General features: G+C 32.9%; 1 protein-coding gene across 5 annotated transcripts in view; it reads right to left on the bottom strand.

Annotated features, from left to right (window-relative positions):
* The window catches only part of LOC128891250 (uncharacterized), a 256897-nt gene that overhangs the window by 47156 nt on the left and 186164 nt on the right, over positions 1-23577 (bottom strand). For all 5 annotated transcript variants that reach the window (XM_054150645.1, XM_054150641.1, XM_054150643.1 and 2 more), the window contains exons 4-5: positions 2550-2657; positions 517-681 (exon numbers count right to left, since the gene is read on the bottom strand). In XM_054150645.1, the coding sequence (XP_054006620.1) occupies positions 517-681; positions 2550-2657 (273 nt within the window). The remainder of the gene's footprint in view (positions 1-516; positions 682-2549; positions 2658-23577) is intronic.

Here is a 23577-nt window from a genome sequence, read left to right as displayed (position 1 = left end):
TTTTCTTACGATTTTCGAGTTTAGTAGACCATAATACATAAGAAAAAAACTATGGCATTGAATATACATTTTTTTTTTATTTTGTAAACTAGTGTTATAGTACACATGTTCCAAGGACTAAATAATTATTTTTTGAAACATAAAAATGTTAGATTTATATGAAACAACAACGTGTTTTAATGTAACTGAATCTTTTGTAACAACATTTAATTATTCAACATTTCTTAGGAAAACTCTAGGTAAAATTTTATGTAAAAAGAGAGTGGGTGAGTCCGAGAAATCTTATGTGTCCTTGCATAGGGGTGAATGGTCAAAAACGGCCAAAACCGTCCATACGTAATTAATGAACGCCCCCTTATTATTTAAGGTGGTAGTTGAAGAATTCATAAAAATCATTATTTTAGAATGTATTAAATTTATGTGAAATAGATTCGGTATATTTTGCCTGTTCGTTGTTGCTGCGTATTGTTAAATGATTAGGTTAGTCCCAAGATATGTGGTATTAAAAGTACTCACTGGCCAAGGTAGCAAGGGCCACTTTCCCAATTAAAGCTGTGCTGTACGAGATGAAGACTCGCTTCGCGGACGAAGCCATCGCCAACTGTAACACGGCAATGCCGACCAGGATCGCCAAAAGCGCGGAGGCGGTCGCCGCGGCTAATCCTGCCACCCACACAGCCACTGCACAGAAAACGAACGGAGAAACTCATCTCGTGCTTGATCGACATTTCATACGATTGATTTGCTCTAACAAAAACCTCTTTCTAGGATTAGAATAAATCTCAGAATATCCATGAATTTTCCACAAACAGTTTAACGAAGACAAGTGTAACTATTAGGCCTTATACAATATTCAAAAACCACATTTGTGACATTTAATCGAATTCATTTTTTAGATTATAATGTTATTCGACGATTTTTTGAAACATCTTCAAGAATAATACCTGGTTTTGTTAAGTTATGCGAAAACGTCTCTTTTGAAAGGATATATTTACTTAATTCATACAGTAGTGTTAGAAACAATTTTGAATAATATTTATGTATATCCTGAGAGCGACAGTATTTGTAAAACTTATGTATGCCTATGTGTTAACAATCTTTTCTAGTTATTCAGTAAGTTCCGCATAAAAGTAGCAATATTAATTTCTAAATAAAGTGATTTCCCCTATAGGCGTATTCCACTAAACGTTGATAAGACCGATAAAATATGTGACTTGGCAAGAAAATTGAAGTGAAAATTAATACGTTTATAATTTTGATTTCAATTTTCTTGCCAAGTCACATATTTTATTATCGATGTTATCTTTAAAAAAACGCATCAACAATAATACGTCTTGAGTAATGTGGAAAACTATTGACAAAATTGCAATTATTATATCATATATTATTGTTATTATATGTATATATAAAAAATGTTTATAGACCTAAACATAATATTAATAACTTTAATTATCTGTAAAAATAAAAATTATTGACAGCGCAAGGAAATTTTTAATCACAGCAGGCAGTGCCTCAGGAATCGGCCTGAAATGTGCAAGTAATTCCGAGCACTGATGTACAGTGGGTGTAGAAAGTATTCGTACACCGATCAATTTCCAAAAAAACTATGTAAAATTGTAATTTATTAACTTATTTTTTATAAACAATGACATTCTACATATTCTCGGAAATCTATAGAATAGATAGATTACAAAAAAATAGCCATTTATGTAAGTTGCGAAATTAACAAGAAAAAGACAATTAATCGATAGAAAAGTTGAAGCAATAAGTATTCGCAAAACTGTTTAATTTTTAAAACTTCATTAAAAAAAAAAAAGATATTAACATTAATTTATAAGTATATAATACTTCCTTCGTGGGATTTCCTTTTGATTTTATAATTATTGTAACTTTTCTAAACATTAAATTAAGTAAATTATTAGTTATTCGAAGTGGGATCTTTTCCCATTCCTCTATTAGAAACTTTTTTTAAAGTACTTTACTGGAAATTCGATGTTCTCTAATTCGCACGGAGCAATAAACTAATGTGTTTACATTACAAACTCTGCTGTAAATGGTTCGTCATAAGAATCGTACAAATACTTATTGCTTCCATACTTTTACCCACTTTTCGTATTGTTTTGTTAATTTCACAAATTATATTAACTAGTAAATGTTGTTTGGACTATATCTATCTTAGAGACTTCCGAGAATATGTTTAAATATCGTTGATTATAAAAAAAGAAGTTAAGAAACTACATTTTCACACAAAAGTTTTTTGGGAAATTGATCGGTATACGAATACATTCTACACCCACTATATATGAATATTAATCGATATAATTTCTAACATCACATTACAATGAATTAAATGGATTGCATAAAGTAAAATGGAATTGTTCTCCCGAAGAAGTCTAAAGAAAAAAAAACAACTAAACGTTGAGTTGATATCATATGAAGTTATGGTGAAATTTATTTTCTATTATAATTATATACATAGAATTATATTACGTAAATAATTACCCATGGAATTAATTCGGAGGGTATAGCAATGTTTCAAATGAACTCACAGACTGGTTGAAACCTTGAAACTCCTTGACCGCATCTCTCTCGACCGTACAAAAGAAGTTTGCATTGCCTCCATGGCCCAAAGTATCCCTTTTCGGCTGCTGAACCAGCTGGAACATTGAAAGAAAAATCGAATTTTGAGACTTTTTGTAAAGAACTACGTCATTGCCATCTTATAATTTAGGAATATAAATATTTTAGATAGCTAGAGTCACATTAATTCAAAAAATATAAAGTAAATTAAAATAATGTTTTAATAGAAGGTAATTTATATTAATATAGCAATCCTTACATATATATATATATAACGAATGATTTTTTTCCTCGATAAAGATCATTTATTGCTAGACAAATTTATTAAGTATACATAATTAAAAATAGTCAAAATGTAGTCGTCTTTACACTCAATTTTATAAATAAATATAAAAAATATATATGTAGTTCCATTTAAAAAACGAAACTTCACCATCGTATCTTTTAAATTAATAATATAAAAAAAAATTTCGTTTACGCCACGATATAGAGCTCATTGTATCCTGCAATTTACATACAATCAATTGTTTCGTATCATCAATAGTTATTGAAATATGCGTCTGTCACACTTTAGCGTTGACACCCTGTGTATCCAATATTTGGTACTAGTTTGATATTTTTTAATATTACAAAAAACATTCCATACTGAATCGTAAATAATACATTTATACGTAATAATCTTTTATTAAATTTTTAATTCAGTCTAATATCAGCCTAAATTTCTAATTTCAACCTAAATCCTGTTTCAAATATATTTAAATTGACTCTAAGAAGAAATAAAAGTATTTGTTCACTCTACAAATAATGCACATTCATCTACTATATATTCAACTTTTTTTTCAAACGTACAGTTTCATCGCAATTAATTATTAAAGAGTGACGATTATTTTATATACTCATGCTTTCCCTCATACACGATAAATTTTCGGGACGATACATCTTTTCTGACACCGTTATGCAGAAACGAGGTGCAGCCCACAGCTATGTGAACTTGGCACCCGACTTTTCAAAAATTAATTTTGTTTATAGAAAACGATAGTATTTCGTTACTACCTAAATTTACCTCCAATAGTTTCATTTGTACCTCCACCAATTAATAATTTTAAAAAATTAAAAAAATGGTCAGCACCCGACATCGAGATTTTTGAAATCGGTTTTTCCCGACTCTTTAGAATCGTTTGTACCCGCCGGAAACGTTTTTCTTTTCGTTTGTACCTCAACAGTTTAACTTATACAGCAATTGTTGATCCGCGTAAGAGTGAAGTTTGTTAATTTTCAAGATATTTAAAATCTGTTTTTTCCCGATTCTTTAGAATCGTTTGTACCAATTTGTACCGCTTTTCGTTTGGTTTGTACCTCAATAGTTTAAATTTTATAATTCAACAGTATCAACAATTGCTTGTAAAATTTAAACTATTAAACTAAAAGTCGGGTGCCATGTTCACATAGCTGCAGCCCACGACGGAAGAGCGTGTTTTCCGTGAGAAAAGTACGCGAGTAACAAACGGACCTTCGTCGTTGACTCCAAGAGCATGATTCCGAATGTATGAGATTGCGGACAACTAGGAACCGAGTAACGAGCAATTTCGCGGTGCTCATTTTGCCTGTTCGAATGACCCATAAAGACGGTTCTTGTTCGTTCGGCTGTCTGTGTAAATCTCCCACTTACTTCTTTTTTCTTTCTCCTTTGTGAGGAGGGGGGGGGGATAGAAGTAGGGAAAGGAAAGCGGAAAATGTCACATTCCGCGTATCCAGAGTCGCCGAATGGAATTCGATACGGTAATGGGAATGTAAGAATGACCTGCTCCTTGCAGAACGTTAGATCTCTGTCGAGAAAGCTTTAACCTTTTTACTGTTGAATCAATTAGTGGCGAGAAAAGCACCTGTGCTAAATTAATTTACTTTCTAATATAACTAGCTGGTTATTGTTGCTCGTTTAATTCATATATTTATATATTCATATATTCATGTTTATTTTGTGTGCGACCCTTTACGGAGCACACAAGAAACTTCCCAATTTTCGATTACAGCCCCATTTATCGCGAAAAAAAAATGTTTGAAACTAGTGTTTTGAAAAGGTCTCATAGCCAGCTTTCACAGTGCATGATAAAAAATGAGGTGTTCCATTAAAAAAATTTTGTTGATCTTGACGTGACTTTGACCGGTCCTTTGAAGATCAAACGGACACGATCGTTCAATAGAATTTTTAAAACCCCAAAAACATTTCTCTAAACCATTCTTCTCACAAATGTTCCATTTTGGAAATATTTGACTGTTTCCATACTTTTAGAGCATCCTGTATGTGTATATAGTACATGTGTTATACATATGCATACAAATGTAATAATAGTAATATATGTATATATATTATTTCCGTTTAGTTATTCACTCATAAATTTATATTCTCCGATCTAGATTGCGTTATTGAGTTAAGTTTTCTTAAAAAAACTGAAAAACTACTGGGCCGAATTAGAACAAAATCTAATCAGCTCTAAGTTAGATTGATACACATCTAGTAGCATATGCGCGCGCACGCACGCACGCACACGAACAATTTGTTAAAAATAGGGTAAAATAACTCCAATGATCTTGAAACGTAGAGATCTGCTAAAAAATCGATTTTTCATTTTAGGGGCAAATACAACAACTTCCCTATAAATCGGAAAGTTAATTATACGTGTATACATAGGAAAAAGTTAAATAGCCAAGTAAAGAAATATGCTGAATGAAACAAGAAGTGTTTGGTAATGATAAGTAACATTATGTACAAAAATTAAATGGAAATTTTAATTCATACCATTTTTAACTAAATTCTGTTGATTTTTCATGAAATTACAATAAAAAATATGGAACTAAATTTATCGTATGAAATTCTTTAAATTAACTGTACCTATATATATTTTTATTTATCTAACAATATTCTATAAATATACTCTTTTATACATATTTAACTGAAGTTTTTAAGTAATATAACTGGAAAACAACTGTATATGCTAAAATTATATCTCACTCCAACTACTGATTAAAGTATACGAGAAAAGCAAATATATTGATACGATTGAAACACTATGATAATACAAATTGTGTTTTGACAATAATAATCCTACAAATCACTGGTTAAATCAATAATTCAAGTCGAATTGTCTCATAGTTAGTTATTCATTCTAATAATTATTATGCTTTCTATAACCAATGAAATTATTAATACTATAAAATACGTTTAATAGATATGATAAGTCCGATTAATTCATATACAGTTAGCTCCCCTATACTTGTATTTTATTTTCATTGAACGAATTTTCATTTATATTGGTATTATATGTTTTATTTGAAATTATTTGAATATGAATGATACAAAATATTTACCAAAGTGAAAGAAATGTTTTGTAAACTTTTAGGAGAAGTTCTAGGTAGAAGTTTAAACTTTCTGAAAAGAGGAACAAAATTTCATCGTACGAATGAAGAAGATAAATGAGAATTCATATGATCGTAGTGTCATGGACGTAGGTGATTTCTATCGATACAGAACGTACGACATTTATTAAAACGGATAACGTCGACAAGATACATTAAAGCATAAATCTGGGTGAAATACGGCTCGAAATTTTATTTTCAACACTTTTCATGCGTAGGCGAAGATGCATTGAGATTTCATATGCGTGAAATGTTTGAAGGTTATTCCTATAAATTATAGCATAACTTAAAGAGAATCCAATTAAAGGCATTAATTGAATACGCTTCATGCATAACTGAAATTGTTAAAACTTTACAATTTTTATATACATTATGTACACTATACCACAATTTTAAAGTTTTATCAATTTAAAGTATAAATAAGAAATATTTGTTCGTGCTTATTTGTATATAATCTATATTTTATATGATACGTATACTTTCTTTAGAATTTAATATAAGATAACCCGTTTATATAACAAATGTTTCAGTAATAGTTAAATAATGTTTTTATACTCTATTTGTATAATTATAGATGAATTATGTATTCGTTTTCAGATAAAAGTGAAGAAACCAAATTACAAATTTAATTCAATATTTATAATTATCGATAACGACTAAACTGATCTTATTTCAATTTTTTAAAAACTGTTTTTCATCTGAAATTACACGTAACGAAAATTAGCGAAATGAGACGCAAGTCAGGACGATATCATGTCTATTCCTTCGAAGTTCGTTATTATATTTATTCTTTCAACTCCTAAATTGGGAAACACTGCTTGTTCCTAATAATAGTTTCGATTAGATAACTGAAACAACACGTTGACTAATAAATTGCTTGTTCCGAACCCTTTGAAGATAACGATGACGATTATGTAATCAGCTGATTGTTCATTTCTCAGAATGAATGACAAACTGTGCAATCACTTACACGACGTTCACCTTATTTGCAACTGGACGGGGAAATAAGATTAAAAATTTCAGTATTATTAGTACCATAATCATATAATCTCCGAAACAGATGGTTCTTGAGGTATAAATGTTTTCGTTACCTCTATTTTCTTGTATCAAAGTGTAGTAAATCTCGAACGATTTAATATTATATAATATGTACATATAAAGGAAGACATTTCATTCGAGCAAGAAATATTCACTCGACTGTAGCGTTTAAGTACAAAAGTAATTACTGTTACCAACTTCACTGAGGTCGACTCGAAACATCAACCTCGCTAACGGAGTCTTTCAAGATTTATCGCTTTGAATATTAAAACGTAATACTGCTCTAGACGGACATTTCTCAATTGCAAGAGATTCCTTTGAAAACAACCAACATGGCGATTACTATTTTGACGGAAACTCCGTGATTTTGTTGAAATTCGATAAAGCATGTAACAGACAGCTAGTTTGAATGAAATACATTAATCGAAAGGAACGGTTTAACGAATCAATGAACATATCACTTAATATAATAATAGAGTGTTAAAAAAAAAACCATTTGTGGCAAGTTTCAATCCCGTACCTTTACTGGAAGGGTAATTACAGGGCAAAATGTAATTTACAGTTTAAGCTGTATAACTTTTGTTGTACTGTATCAAAAATTTTGAAAAAAATTACAGATAGTCTACTTTATGGCACACATGCTTTTGAATTTTTTCAGAATTTTTCACTGCAAAATGGATTTTTAAAAAATTCGAAAAGTTTAAAAATAATTCTTTTTGATAGAAATTATGAAATGACCACGTTTATATTTTTACACTGTTAGTGTTTTGTTATGATTATTAATCTATAATTTTTTCAGATTTTTGGAAGTGGTGGAAAGATGTTGGAAAAATCAAAAACCAATATTAGTTTATATTATTACCTTAATTTTTGATGTGACCATGTTCATATTGTGACAGTTTTAATACCTTATTATCGTTATCAATATATAATTTTTTCAGATTTTTTGTAGAGGTGTATCACATACAAAGAAATTATAAATTGATATTTCCTTTCGTGCGTAGAACAGTAATATATTCGAGTTTTTGATATTTTTACTGCATTGAATGGTTATTATGTACATGTTCAAAATTGTATATATCAATATGTAACAAATAATATAAAACTTAAAGCATTAGAAAAAATGTCGAAAAAGACCAATGAATACTTAATTTTTAGATGAGTCATTGTTGTGAATTTAGATATGCCAGGCTTATTCTATGGACTTGTTTTCTTTGATATTGAGATTTTCGGTGAGTATTTTGTTATTTCGTTTATTTACGTTTATAGTCAGGAGAACTTTTAGTTCTCAAGGATTAACAGGAAATTCTGAGTTTTTTTTTGTTTGTGAATAGCAATTGACGTATCATAAACCAATGGAGTTGGGTTTTCCTTGGGAAGGCCAACGTAAGGTTGGGAAATATTCACGAAGTAAGACTATTTTGAAGAGTCGTGCTGATATTACTAGAACTGTTTATTTTATTGTATTATATAAATAAAGATAAGTGAACATTACTCAAATGGTTACGGGAGCAAAGTCAAAACTTACATACGGAATTTGATAATTCGTAACCAAACGTAATTCTTAAAATCTTAACTTGTTCAATACATGTAAAACTACTTTTAATATGCATATAACGACCATACGATGCAATAATAATATCAATTTATAATTTTTTTGTATGTGATACACCTCTCCAAAAATCTGAAAAAAATTATATATACTGATATTATTTATTGGTAACGATAATAAGCTATTAAAACTGTCACAATATGAACATGGTTACATGAAAAATTAAGGTAATAATGTAAACAAATGCCGGTTTTTGATTTTTCCAACATCATCCTACCCCTTCCAAAAATCTGAAAAAATTATAGATTAATAATCATAACAAAACGAATTCTCGAATTTTTTAAAAATCCATTTTACAGTGAAAAATTCTGAAAAAATTCACAAACACGTACGCCATGAAGTAGAATATCTGTAATTTTTTTCAAAATTTTTGATACAGTACAACAAAAGTTATACAGCTTAAACTGTAAATTGCATTTTGCCCTGTAACTACCCTTCCAGTAAGGGTACGGATTAAAACTTGCCACAAGTGGTTTTTCTTTAACACTCTATTAAATGATATGTCCATTGATCAATTTGGCACAAGGGCACTTTTGACCCCCTTATCCGACTATACCCTTTTTACAACTTTTGTTTACAACTTTTGAAATGCAACCTTATATTAATTTTTAATCGGATGGGTCATATATGACATGTCATATTAGATATTTTATGACTACTTTATTAAATATTTAAAATGTATATGTAGAATCTTCTACACTCTGATCTACTCTCCCAATTAACTACTTTTCTGGTTCGTCAATACGAGCAGTGTGATTGTTAAACTGCGGATCTTTATGCATTTATAGGAAATTTGAATGTACAAGAAACTAAAAAATGCAAACAATATGCAAAACTATAAAAGAGATTGAAAGTAAAGTTCATGTTATATTATTTGTAGAGTAAAATAAATTCCTATTTAGATTCAATTTTTGTAGGCACGTTCACGAAGATTTTATTTTGCATAAAGATCCGCAGTCTAGTGATTGTAAAACGAAAATAATGACCTCTAACACTCGGAGGTCTGCGGAACGTCAGAGCAGAAAGAACATTAACACGAATCGCTACCACGTTCAACTGGCCCAGTTACTCAATTCTTCATGCGGTGCGTGCGAACACGCAAATCATACGACCACTGCGCCGTGACAAATTACATTTTTGTTCATGCACCTTGACGAGCATGTTTACGATTTTCGCGAGGGTATCCAGGTCGCGAGAAGAAAACTCATGACGACGCGATCCAAGGGAAATATTAAACATCAACTTTTTCTGCGGTATTACGTCGGTAGCATTTCATGGCTTTCAACAGTTTGCGGTTCAGTCTGCTGAAGGAAATTGCATGTCCTGACCTTCGCGTCGTCTTCAAATTTACATTCGTCTTTATGCTGTGACGAGTAACGAACGTCAAAATTGTCCGAGAAAAACACGTTTAGAATTCTCATACCGTTCGTCCAACGATTGAAGCAGATTGCTATGACATGTGTTGGATTACGGGTTCGTGTTTCACAATTTTACGCTGTTTTTTTCCAACATGTACCGTGAAGAATTGAAATAAACAATAACAAACCCCATGTATTGAACTATTACATACTTTCATTGTAGTCTTTTCCGAAACCAATATAATTAATAAAGAATACGATTTTTATTTAAATTGCACTATATTCTTGTAGACAATAAGAAAAATGATAAGATTATAAATTACAAATAATTAAACAAGCATGGTTGAAATTTATTATACATTATCCCTTCGGCTCTTTTGTTAAGAGTCCTCTTTAGTTAACACCTATATATGTAGTATGGACAACGTATGATAATTATAGGAACCTCTCAAGAGCCAAACTCATCAATTCCACCAAATAAAAAGTAAGAAAATTTTTGTATACTATTTTCATCTTTTGTATTAAAATTTGCTTTATTATCAAGCATCTTTGTTCATTATATTACAGCAACATCACGCAACTCCACTTTAATTACCTCTCCTAAGCTAGTAGGATCAAATCAGCAGAATCATATCGGGCTTAGTAGAGTACTTATTTTACTAAGTACTAAGTAGTAAGTACTAAGTATTTGGTACTGAACTTGTACTAATTTGTACCACCAACAGGTATTTTGTACCTGTTACCGTTATCTAGGAAATCATGGCACTTAGCTTAATATTAAGCTAGCAGCGCCACGATTTTTTTGAAAATGGCACAAAAGAGGTAGAAAATTATTGTTGGTGGTACAAATTAATAAAAAATAAATACTAAATATTCCACTAAGTCCGATATGATTCTGGCGATTTGGTCCTGCTGGCTTAAGAGAGGTATTTTAATTGATCTCACATGTATCATTGGAGTCTGATTTCATGAATCGAGAATTTTCCGTAGTACGTTATACGACTAGACAGGTCGACAGAATCAAGGTTTACTAGTTACAACAGGTCAGTATCATTTCATGAGTCATAAGTCTGTGCCATTGAATGTCATAAATGAAGGCATTCGTTGATATCAATTTTCATGATCGTAATCTTACAAGTGACTTAACAAGTTTCAAAAATGGTAAAATGATACATCTTCAACATTTGCAACATATTGTGTTTTTAATGTCGCAGTGTAATTTCCTCTGTTAACTTTGTGAATATTTCAAATTAATATCAGTACTATAAGCATTAGCGATATTTGTAATCACCTTCCGAATCTGTACTCTCATCTTTAAAAGTGGATCACAGTTCCCATGAATTTCGTTGAAATATAAGCTATATTTTCTCAACTCGTTCCGTTTCCATAATATCGTGACTGTGCGAACGTAATTACTTGCTACATTTTCTCAATGATTTCCATTGTAGGTCGTTTTTAAAATTCGTACCGTTCTAGATTCTCTATATTTAAATCTACACATCCGTGTTGCGCGTGAAATAAGCGATCGGTCAGTAAGTTAAAAAAAAATGAAAATAAAATTTGAATGCCAAATAACAATTACATTTTTTATTTGAAGAATATAATGAATTTATTTGTCACTTTTTATCCGCAAATAAAAAGTCATTACAATATCTAAAATTGGAAAAAGCAATAAGTCTAAATCACTCAACAAAGTACAAGTTTTTCCTATTTTAGTGAAAAACACATCATTGCCAATTATCACTTATGTTATTTGCACTCTTAACCCACTCACTGCCAACTACGAGATATCTCGTAGTTCAAGTTGATTGTATTAGGGGGACCAGAAAGTAATGTCGTTTATTTTACATTAAATTCAAACAAATAAATTTATAATATGTTTTTATTTTTAATCAATTATGTAATTGATCAAATATCTTATGCCATCTAGTGTGCAAATTTTCAATATCTGATCGATAAAAATTGATTGGTACACGGTGAGCTGGTAAATAATAAACGAGTATTTGCATTCGCAGAAACGACATTACTTTCTAGTCTCCCTAATAAGTACTCAAGGGATAAATTTATAGCGACAATAGAGACAAAAGACGACAATAAATTTTCTTTTTAAAACAACAAATTTAATATCACTTTTTATTATCAAAATAATAACCTAGATTTCTCAACTGTATTAAATTGGCATCCAAGGCAAAACGTTTGAAATTTGCCTGGCAGTGAATGGGTTAACGATACTTGGTATATATTTCGATAAACCTACATAAATTTCATTGTCATATTCAACAAACTGATCATTCATTTTTTGTACTATCTCTTCTTTACATTATAAAAAGATTCCCTTATAATTAGTAAAATATTTAACACTGTAGGTGTAGTTTAAAAACGAATTACGACAATTTGCGTCCCACGACGCTAAGGGGTGAGAAAGAAGAGATGCGAATTTGCATCTTCCTTCAAAAATCTGTTAGAATCAAAATTCACTGAAATAACTATTGAATTTAAAGTTCATGAAAATAAATGCCATTGTAAAGAGTCACTTGTCACTTGTGCATTGAGAGACGTTTAGCATGCTGGTACAGCCTTCGCGAAACAACAAGTTTCGCGGGCTGTAAATTAAAGGTAATTAAAATGGAAGTTATTGCTCGAACGGTAGATAACGTGCGTTCCAAGCACGTTCCTCTGTTCGAGCAATCGTTACATGATTAGGAACGCGGCAAGTAAAGAGCCGTAAAGCCCGTGCAGGAAATAACTAGCAGGAAACAAGCAACTGCGCGATCCTTTGACAGATTTTGATCGTCTCCCAGGTAACTCTGCTCGCGCTGAAAAATAATTAGAGACGCCGCGGCACGCCGGTTTCTCTCATAATTCGCGTGGGCGCTAGCAACGGTACATAGCAGCGCCAGTTATCCAGCTAAGCGGTACAAACATAATTGATGATCAGCAGAATCCAAGCTAATACATCGCAGTATTAGAATTTAGTATTTAGAGTTACTCGTTAATCGATTAATTTATTTATGAATAACTAACGATCTCACGGACGTACTGATGCTTGTCTGGAATTGTTTCATTCGCAAAGTTTGTAAGAATATTCAATTCTTTAGCCTAATTGTAGTTTTGTATGGTGTTGAACCTTTAGCGGCTAAAGTATACAGGGTGATCCGCTCGCTAGTAGACACAATGGACAACCACAACAATAGTTGACCGTCATTGTAGACTCTATGACGGTGACCCTCGCAACGAAAGCGGCTGTATGGGTGAAAATGTGTGTGCCGAGCAAAAAATTCCTCATCAATGACAATTTCTTATTGGAATATATCGCGAGAAATTTAAAAATTGCACAAACATTTTAGTTATACTTCCTACATATATAGTTTTTGATTTTTTGTACTATCTTAATAGTTGTTATTTTATCGTTTTCTTAACAATTTTGAATATTTATGTTCGACAAACAAGAAATTTCAACAAGTCGAAACACGTGAAAAATATAATCAGATATACTTGTCTGTAGTATCATTATTTTTATTGGGTTTAAGTATTAGGTTGTCCCAAAAGTTTCTTTCGCTTTATTAATAAGTAATACATGCACAATATTTTATGTTTTATGTTACTGAATTGTGCACGATTCATTTTCCTCCATTAAGGTCGATTCAGACTATACGACACGAATCGTCACGATCCGGCACCGACACAACAAAACATTAAAATACGCGTTTTAATGAAACTATTCACACTTAACAGACACCGACTTGAACGTTCCGTCAACTATTTACAATAGTGTAAATAGTTCCATTAAAACGCGTGTTTTAATGTTTTGTCGTGTCGGTGCCGGTACGTGTCGTATAGTCTGAATCGACCTTTACTGTTACAACATGAATGTCTATGAAATTAGATTGTTTATTTATATAAACACGACCACATAAAATAATTGAGTGCAACTCGCGAAAGAAACTTTCGGGACAATCTAATAGTTACTTATTGATTAGCAATGATTTCGAATATTTTTAGAAAAAGCATCTACCACTATCCGCGCGGTGTAATACATAGTTGCCTGAGGGAAGAAGGCTCCAATATCCCCCAATTTGCAGAAATGCAAGATGTGCAGACTCTTTATCACAGAAAGTAACTCGATAGCATCGTGCATTCACTGAAGTAATCTACAACGCTGATTTTATTGACCATTCACGTGGGAACTGGCGCTTCGAATTCCAAGAAACAAGTTTATGGAGATTGTCAATGGAAGATCAGGTTCGACTACAGCTTTGAACGCGTACGAGTTTCGATGCGCATTCCTGGCTAATCGATACGATGTATCTCGTTAATGTTGCATCCGTTAACTCTAGGCAGACGATTAATTTTCGCAGACACCGGAAACACTATTTTAAACGCATGCGTTATTTTGTGTCTTCGCTTGACATAATTTCAAAGTTCGTATAACTCCTCTGTGGCAACGACCTGAATGACTGAATTTAGAACAAATATGGATTCTTTTACTCGCAAGTTCATTCCTTCTTACGCTTCTATACGTTTAGTTAATTTTCGCAGAAATCGATCCGCGATGACTGTTGCGTGCGCACATGTGTGTATTTCGTGAAACGCGTCTAGGATAAAACAATAAGAAGCAACACAACATTTTTCGGCTTTTTGCAAAAAAAAAAAACGGGTAAAAAATGAGAAATCTCCAAATTTTTTGATAATGGAATCACCCCGAAGACATGCTCTACAAGATGTAACAGGTTTCATCCCGATTGGTCAAGCCGTCTGGACGTAATCGAGTAACATACATAGAAAAAAAGAAAACATGTCGAATTAAGTAACCTCCTCCTTTTCGAAGCCGGTTAAAAATGTCTACGTGCTTCTCAGTATTCATTATTGTGTTTGCATTAACCCTTCGCATCAATCAACGCCAACGCAACTTTGCACACACCCAGAGGACACTTGAAAACTACTCCTGACGAAGTTTTACGAAAATCGGTTAAAAACTCCCATAGTTACGACGTTTTGAAAAACTGTCCCCTGAGTATCACGGGTCAGTGTAGAATGTGTCCGAATTGTAACGATATCATTGCTCTTAGTTTTTAAATTAGTGTTATGTTATAAGTTTAGAGTTATGTTGTGAAACAGCTACTACTGTACTTATCTCATTCGTCGTAGCATAACCAGAATGTTACATATTTCGTATTCTTTTTTCTTTCTGTTCTGTGTTCTATTTATTACGTTACAGTCAATACGTTAAATAAAAATAAAAAATAACACATCGCAATACTCAAATACATTTCGTTAAAATCACTTTGTAGCTTTGTTTAAAGGAAAATTGTTGGTTGAGCAATAAATACACTCTGTATGAGCAAACTTAGGAAATGAAGGAAATTTAAATATAAATGACGTATTTCAATCACCCGCTGAATTTTATTGTACCATAAATTGCTTATAGATGCGTGGATCGGATACACTATCAGCCAGAGATAAATTAAACGGTATAGATTTTCCTGTTTATAAACTCGCGAGGAATTTTCCGGGTGTGTAATATTCGACGTATGGAGAGAAAATTAAATTCCACCCAGCGTGTAAACACATACGTACATATATTCCCGAAATGTGTCAACTTTGCGTTCGATATATGTAGATACAGCTAAAGGCTTTCCAGACGAGAAAATTGTATTTTCAATTCAAACTTCTGGAATAATTAATGCACGCGATCGCCGTCAGAACCAGCTCTGAATAATCGGCAATTAAATATCCTCGGAGGCGTTTATTAGAATGAAGAGAAAACTTTTAATAGAAATCTGATTCGAACGCGATGAAAGGATACAGCTACATCTATTGTATGGAGAAAGGAGGATTAGTTTTGGTAAGAATTCGGTGTTCTATCGAGATAGATATTTTAGCGAGGTCTGCTGCTTACAGAAATTACTCGACACTGTACATATTTTATTTACAAGTGGAGGCCACTTTCAGAGAAAAATACAAATACTCAAATCTGTTTTAAATCATAGGTTTATTCAACGAAATAATCATCATTTATCGGCAATTTCATCAATGACTTCATCAATTTCTTTGCAAAAAGTATCTGCAGTAATAGTCTGCCACGTGGAAGAAAATCAACATGAACGATAGCTCGTGTAGTCCACCAAACAGTGATCAGTACCTTTTGTGAATGGAGACTCGGTTTTTGTATGATTTCTGTTGCATGTGACCCCTTCTGAACCCAGTGGTGTGATCGTCGTACATTATCATGTTCCATCCACTTTTCATCACAAGTTAAAATTCGACCGATAAATGGATATTGCAAATGCTCAGCCGGGAGTATTCGTTCTCTTCCGTTAAACGGTGCGATATCCATTTGTCCAATCTTTTGTGAAAATTAAGTGAATGATGTCGCCTTCTTGCGGTAGATTCTTCACATTCGAATAGTTGAGCAAGCTTAGAACATCTTTTTCTTGGATTTGAATTTACGTACTCGATGAATCTTTCGTCTTCGATGACAGATGGACGCCCTGAACGCGGTTCATCATCTAGCGATTCATTTCCTTCTTTGAACCTTTTAAACCATTTCTGTGCAGTTCTTTCACTAACAGCACCTTCCCCACAAACGCTACAAATGCGTCTTGCTGCATTTGCTGCTGTACTGCCAAGTTTAAATTCGTAAAGAATAAAAGCACGAATTTTTACTCTTTTGCTGTCCATGTTTACTGTTCCTATAGCTACACAACAACGAAACAATTAAACTTCACAGAGCATGCATACCAATTACAAAGATCAAGCTATAAATTAAACCAAACTCATGTCTTACAGTTGCAACTCATGTCTTACAGTTGTCTTACAATGAATTTTCACTTATACATTTACGAGTCGCAAAAGTCGTATCCTGATGAGATTGGACAATTTGTTCTCACGTGTCCCAAAAATGTTGGAGATCCTTGAAAGGGATGGTTCGGGGGGTGATTTGAAACAACTTTTTCCTTAGCGAAAGTGTTGTTTCAAATCACCCCTCCCCAAACACCCCTATCAAGGACCTCCAACATTTTTGGAACATCCTGTATACTACACTAGCGGACAAGCAAACCAGAACGATTTTTCAAATGCTCATAACTATGAGAGATTTCAACCGATTTCGGTGAAACTTCGTGAGGAATAGTCTTCAAGTGTTTTCTGGGTCTGTGCAAAGTTACATTGGCGAGGGTTGATGTGAAGGGGTTGATTCACCCCCCTAAAGGGGAGGGTGTAAAAAAACGCCTCTTTGAAACAGGCCAGAGATGATGGAAAGAGTTGAAAAATTCAAAAAAATCTTTAAGGCGACTCTCTTTGATGCCAAGGGGGGGGGGGGGTGAATCAACCCCTTCACATCAACCCTCGCCAATGCAACTTTGCACACATCCAGAAAACACTTGAAGACTATTCCTCCCGAAGTTTCACCGAAATCGGTTGAAATCTCTCATAGTTATGAGCATTTGAAAAATCGTTCCGGTTTGCTTGTCTGCTAGTGTATAAGAACGAAACCTCGACTAGCTGACTGACATATCAACGCCCAGGCTAAACTCTTGAACCTAGAAACCTGAAATTTTGCACAGAGGAGGTGTTTTAGTGATGAAGGAAAGGCTATATCATTCGTAGAATTTTATAATACGAAAACTATTTTATTCTCTATAACCGCTAATACATTTACATTTGAAAGATTTATATTAGGGGGATCGAAAAGTAACGTCATTTCTTCCACATTAAATTCAAACAAATACATTCTTAATAAGTTTCTGCTTTTAAACAATTATGTAATCACCCTTACTATCAACAGCTTTTTGCCATCCAGTTGGCAATTTTTCAATGCTAGATCGATCAAAATTAATGAGCTGATCAATAATAAACGACACTACTTTCCGGTCCACCTAATACATACATATATTTCAAATTGTATATGCGTATTCAAACATCTCTGTTTAAATGTTATTATTTGATATCACAAATAAATCGCTCCATATTCTTTCTATTTTTATAATATTATTCAAACGAAGTGTTATAAATTTGATAATACAATTATTTATGTATTCGAATGTCTAGTGTTTTATTAGTCATCTATTGCTCGAATAAAAGTCTTTCGGAGTCTGAACAGAGACATTTACTCGCGACGAGAAGGTTCCTTGGGAGTTCAACATCCGGGTGAATGAAAACGGAAACGGGAGTGCACCGCGTCTAGAGAAAAGGAGAACGTCGCGACAGCCACGGTTCGCAGATATACGTATACGGTGCGCAATTCGCTCGCACGCTCGACTTTCGTACCAATTACAGATGGTTGCTCCGTCGGTAATAACCCTCGTGACTTAATGGAAGCCGAGGGGACCATGGCGGAACGATGGATACGATGTCCCACAGGTTTGTGAGCAGTGCTCGCCATCGTTCGTGAGAAAATCGTCGAACACGAGCTGCACGAGTCGCGGAAACACGTGGATCAATGCTAGACCAAAATGTCTGATCGTCTTTGCCCATTCTCGATTTGATCGTGGATTGATCACGTTGGAAAGTCACGAATCTGAACACTCTGAAATTGATTTATAGAATCCAGATGATTTTTATTGGGACTGGGAATGTGTATCCAAATAATTGAATAAATAAATGCTACGAATACAATTTGAATATTTAATTATTTTAAGCTATAAATAATTGACTATTTTACTTTAGAAAAGTTTGAACATTTTAAACTAGGAAAATACATTCTTCGTGTTTGATCGGAATAATCGGTATGCAGATTTTGATCTAAACAAATGCTACGAAAATGATGTTAAAATCATACAATAGCTTATCATTTTTATGGTTATAATTAAATTCAACGAGATTTGACCTTTAAAGGTTCTCGAAACAAAAAAGTACTGCAAGCTCAGAAATATTTGCACATATACAGGGTGCCCCAAAAATGTTGAAAACATCGACCAGTCAGAGCGCGCGGATACCGATGGAGCGGCCGCGGTAGCAAACGCTACGAGCTAAGCGGCCGCGCTTGTACGCGAACAAGTGACTCAACGTGCATCGAAGGCCATTAACGCGGCCGCTTAGCTCGTAGCCTTCGCTACCGCGGTCGCTCCAACGGTATACGCGCGCTCTGATTGGTCAGTATTTTCCGTTAATATCTCCTCAACGAACCTTCGGACAACATTTTCGCTAAGGAAAAAATTGTTTCAAATCATCTCCCCAACCACCCCTTTCAAGGGGTGGTGTTACAACATTTTTGGGACACCCTGTATACAGTTATAATAATGCTCGATAGTACTGTTATCTTCTCACGAATCGTTCCGACAGTAGAGTTCGCTCGTAATAATTAGTGGGAAAATGTAGTATTTTGTATGCTCTGGCCGCGTTATTTATGAAAGAAAGCAAATGAACAGCTAGCTGCTGATGAAAAACGATCTACGAGTGAATAACGAGACCTAGTATCCGAAAAGGATTCAATATTATCGGCTTGCCCTTTATTTATTTGTCAGATGTATATTTTTTCACAGTTACCGTTGCGGACGAGAAATGTTGTTTTAAAATGAAAATGTCTTATTATACAAATAATTGTGGCCAAAATGTGGTCATTACCAATGAAAAGTGAATTGCTTAAAAATAAACGAAAAAAAATTTGTTCATTAGTTTAACATTAACGTCTACTATTATGTATAACATTCTTCAATTATTTGTTATGTGAAACGTCACGATACGTTCATTAAAAAAAAATATACATGTCGAATTGAGTAACTTCCTCCTTTTCGAAATCGGTTGAAAATAAAATAAATCGTATCATCGCGAATAAACCACTGGACCTACTGAGGCGACATGCAAGTTTTTTAGTTATATTTTATACCGATAGGAAGTGCTGAAGTCTAACTTCCATAGTTACAGACCGATTTTGTTCATATTTGCAGGAAATGTTTGTTAAATCGTATTGATTGACATTGACATATGAATATTATTGTATTGTGGTATGCAGTTCATAACAGTATTTTTTTCGAGTGAGTGGTTTAAAAAATAAAAAAAACATTTGACAATGAAGCCTAACAACATTTGCTGCAATTATTTAGTATTATTACGTGATATCTGAGTATTCGAATATATTGTGCGTTAATTATAACTTAAATGTTCGTAATATTCGAATAGTATGGACTATGAAACATCTTTTGAGTTTATCAGTTTCTAAATTTGGTTTTTTAGTTGGAAAGTTTGGACGCGACAATCTATTTGACCGGGAAAACTTGTTACGCGGTATAATAAACGTTTAAATATAAATGGAGATTATGTAGAAAAATAGAAAATTTCTTCACGAATCTTTTTGTCTATTTATGATTTTGTAACTTCACCTGGGATGGATTTATAGGAGTGTGGCTACTATTTTTGAAACGTTCTTCGTATTAAAACAACAATATTACAACATTCGAATATTAAATTATCCAAATAGTTTCTAACCTCATCTCGAGTAAACGAGAAAGAGATAACCGATCGCTCGCAGCGTTAGAAACTCGTAATTTTCTTCGTTCACTTTTCTTCAAAGTATAGCAGTTACACAACTGTGTTTCAGTAGTCCATAATAAGCACTTGTTTAACGATATGCTTCGTTAGGTTCCAGCTGCTGGCGCCATTTTGGAACAATCGTCTCCAGTTCCTGCGTTCTTTTACGTCTTTTCTTCATCTTCCAATTATTTTTACATTTACGAGCCATTTAATCCATTCATTGGCTTCCCGTAAATCAGTGTTGACAGATTTGCCACGAGTTTAAAGACTTTTCTTCGTTTTTTTGTCTAATTGTTCTTGTTGAAACGTTTATTGCGTAAACGTTCATTCAACGTGTTTCATACTTCACAAAAGTGTTTCGTCCACGCCCATTAGACAAAAGGCTAGCTAGACTTGTTTGTCAGAGAATCGAAGTTATGCAATCCTCTACCACTACTCTCACACTCGTTACGCTCCGAAAAAGATTGAATTAACGCTGCAGTCCCTGTGCTTAAATTTCTTTTTAATGGTTTTATTTTATGTCGCATTTACTTCTTGGTCATTAGGGGCGGATTTTATTGAGTGACTATTTAATTAGTCGAATTAGATACTACTGGAGAGACTAAAAGTCTTTGAAAAGACGATTATGTTTTAACAATATCTCGTTGCAGTAATTGGATTCTGTTGGGAGGACTGTAAGAAAATCATCTTTCCTAGAGATTTTTCTATTCTGAAAACGCTGACTTTCAAAAAATCCCGTCTTTTGTTTTTACTTACTTACTTCTTATGTTTTTTGAATAATTTGTTTCTAGCGTTTAATTCATGTATTTCTTGAATATAATAATGTGTACTTTTCTGATATATAATATTTAATATAACATTTATGCACATTTTGGTTTGATTTAGACAACTGCCTACATAAATATTTGGTACTTTCAATTTTTGTTATCTCTTCTACATTATATTATTGCAATTACACTAGTTTATAGCCAAAATGTACATTAAATGCCACAATTTTTTCTTATGTATTATGGTCTACTAAACTCGAAAATCGTAAGAAAACATTTTTTTATGGACAGATTCTTTTATATGAATTTTTTAATTTTTTTTCGATTTTTTTCTGACATACGTTCACATTGCAGGCTATATCTCGAGTTAGAAACGTCCGATTGAGTCGCGCGAGATGCGATTTTAAAGGTAATCGAATTTTCACTAATTGCTTTTCACATTATTTTCCAATCGGTTCAATAGTTTAACGTTTAAACGTTTCCTATATAAATAGAGGGAAACAATAAGACACTGGACATAATTTGACAATTTCTATTTTTCCATGGCGATGGAAGAAATATTCGTGTTCTATTTTAGCCGAAAAAATCAATGTTTCTCATACATATTGGCTCGTAACACTTAAACTATTGAACCGATTGGAAAGTAATGTGAAAAGCAATGAGTGAAAATTTGATTACCTTTAAAATGGCGTCTTGCGCGACTCAATCGGACGTTTCTAACTCGAAATATGGCCTGCAATGTGAACGTATGTCAGAAAAAAATCGAAAAAAAATTCAAAAATTCATGAAAAAAAACCTACCCATAGAACAATTTTTTCTTGCGATTGTTGAGTTTAGTAGGTCAAAATACATAAGAAAACAATTGTGGCATTGAATGTACATTTTTTTTTAATTTTGTAAACTAGTGTTATTTGCATTAGATTAGTACAAACTACAAAGTTAAAAAAATAAAGAAACGAAGACAACCTAGTATGTTCTAGATACCCAACTGGGAATTAATTATAATATTGTGATCAATAGGATATTCTATTTGTTTGAACAACTAAAATAAATATAAATAAATTGGTTTCTTGTTGTGTTATTTTCGTCATCGAGATACGAAGGTTATTCACGATTTCTTAAATGAATCGTTCAACGTCTCATCCTGGAATATTTGAGTTCATGACCTTGGAGCATCGAATAACTTTCGCCGTGGAGTAGACCTGGCACCGATAAAACAGAGAATTGTCGACATTTTTATTTCGCAATCGTCACCGGCCTACCGTAGACAGGTCATGGTTTGCGTGTTAGCGACGAACGTGACGCTCGGTTCTCCAGGATGTCATGCTGTTGATAGTCTGTGTTTAATGCAAATCAGTAGTGTGATTACGATGGTTAATCATTGGGACGATAACCAGTGTTCCGTCCTCTAATTCTTCTATCACATTTTTATTCTCGCGTTCTCGTCGTCAAAGACGTCAGAAAACATAGGATAGAGGAAACAATTAGTTGCTGGTACGAAGAGAAGTAATTTAATTAGTTTAAAGTCTTCGAAATATCATTTGGAATTTAATCAGGAAAGAAAATTTTATTGTAGTATAATTTTTAATTAAAATGAGAGTAGGCGAGGATTAATAGTTTCTTTTTCGAAATCGTGAATGCTTTACATTCAAAACTAAGTTTTAAATTGTGAATTTTTTGTGTGAATTTAGTGTGTAAGCGGAGTTAAAATTATTTCTTAGACATATACAGCAATAAAAATATTATCATTTTAATTTTTTTCGAAGAATTGTGTTTATTTTTTGTTTATGTTGCTCTTCTACACTCAAGAGTCATTATTTTTTCAACAATTTAAAAATATATCCAATACAAGTGAACTCGTATTTTTTTAATTTAAATAGCTATGTATTTACCTAACTGTTATATTTGCCTACTGTTTAATATCTAATAATAAATTAATCTCTTCATCAAGTTACTTGGTTTACATCCACAACTAGCTAATTGCAAACGAAATATGTAACGAACTTGTATTTCTTCTATTCTACTTTCTATTACTTTCGATAAGCAAAATAAAAGATAACAAATATGTTAAATACTAGAACAATAATAATAAATATATATACAAAAGGTTGGGCAACCCTCAATTTAACAAGATGAATTTTAATATAGATATGAAACATTTATATTAGGCATTTCCTAGCATCGGAACAAGTTTTCAAACATCAGATTCCTTTCAGAGTTGAAGGAAAGTATGAAAAAATATACGAGATGCTCGAAAACGATTGAGAAAAGCTGCGCGTGGTCGACGAAACAAGAAGCTACGTCGAAGACGCATACGACTTGCGTGATGCGAATGCAA

The sequence above is a fragment of the Hylaeus anthracinus genome, unplaced genomic scaffold (genome assembly GCF_026225885.1).
Source record: "Hylaeus anthracinus isolate JK02 unplaced genomic scaffold, UHH_iyHylAnth1.0_haploid 12001, whole genome shotgun sequence".
NCBI lineage: Eukaryota > Metazoa > Arthropoda > Insecta > Hymenoptera > Colletidae > Hylaeus > Hylaeus anthracinus.
The sequence above is the reverse complement of the archived record's forward strand: the minus strand, read 5'-3'. Positions and strand labels throughout refer to the sequence as shown.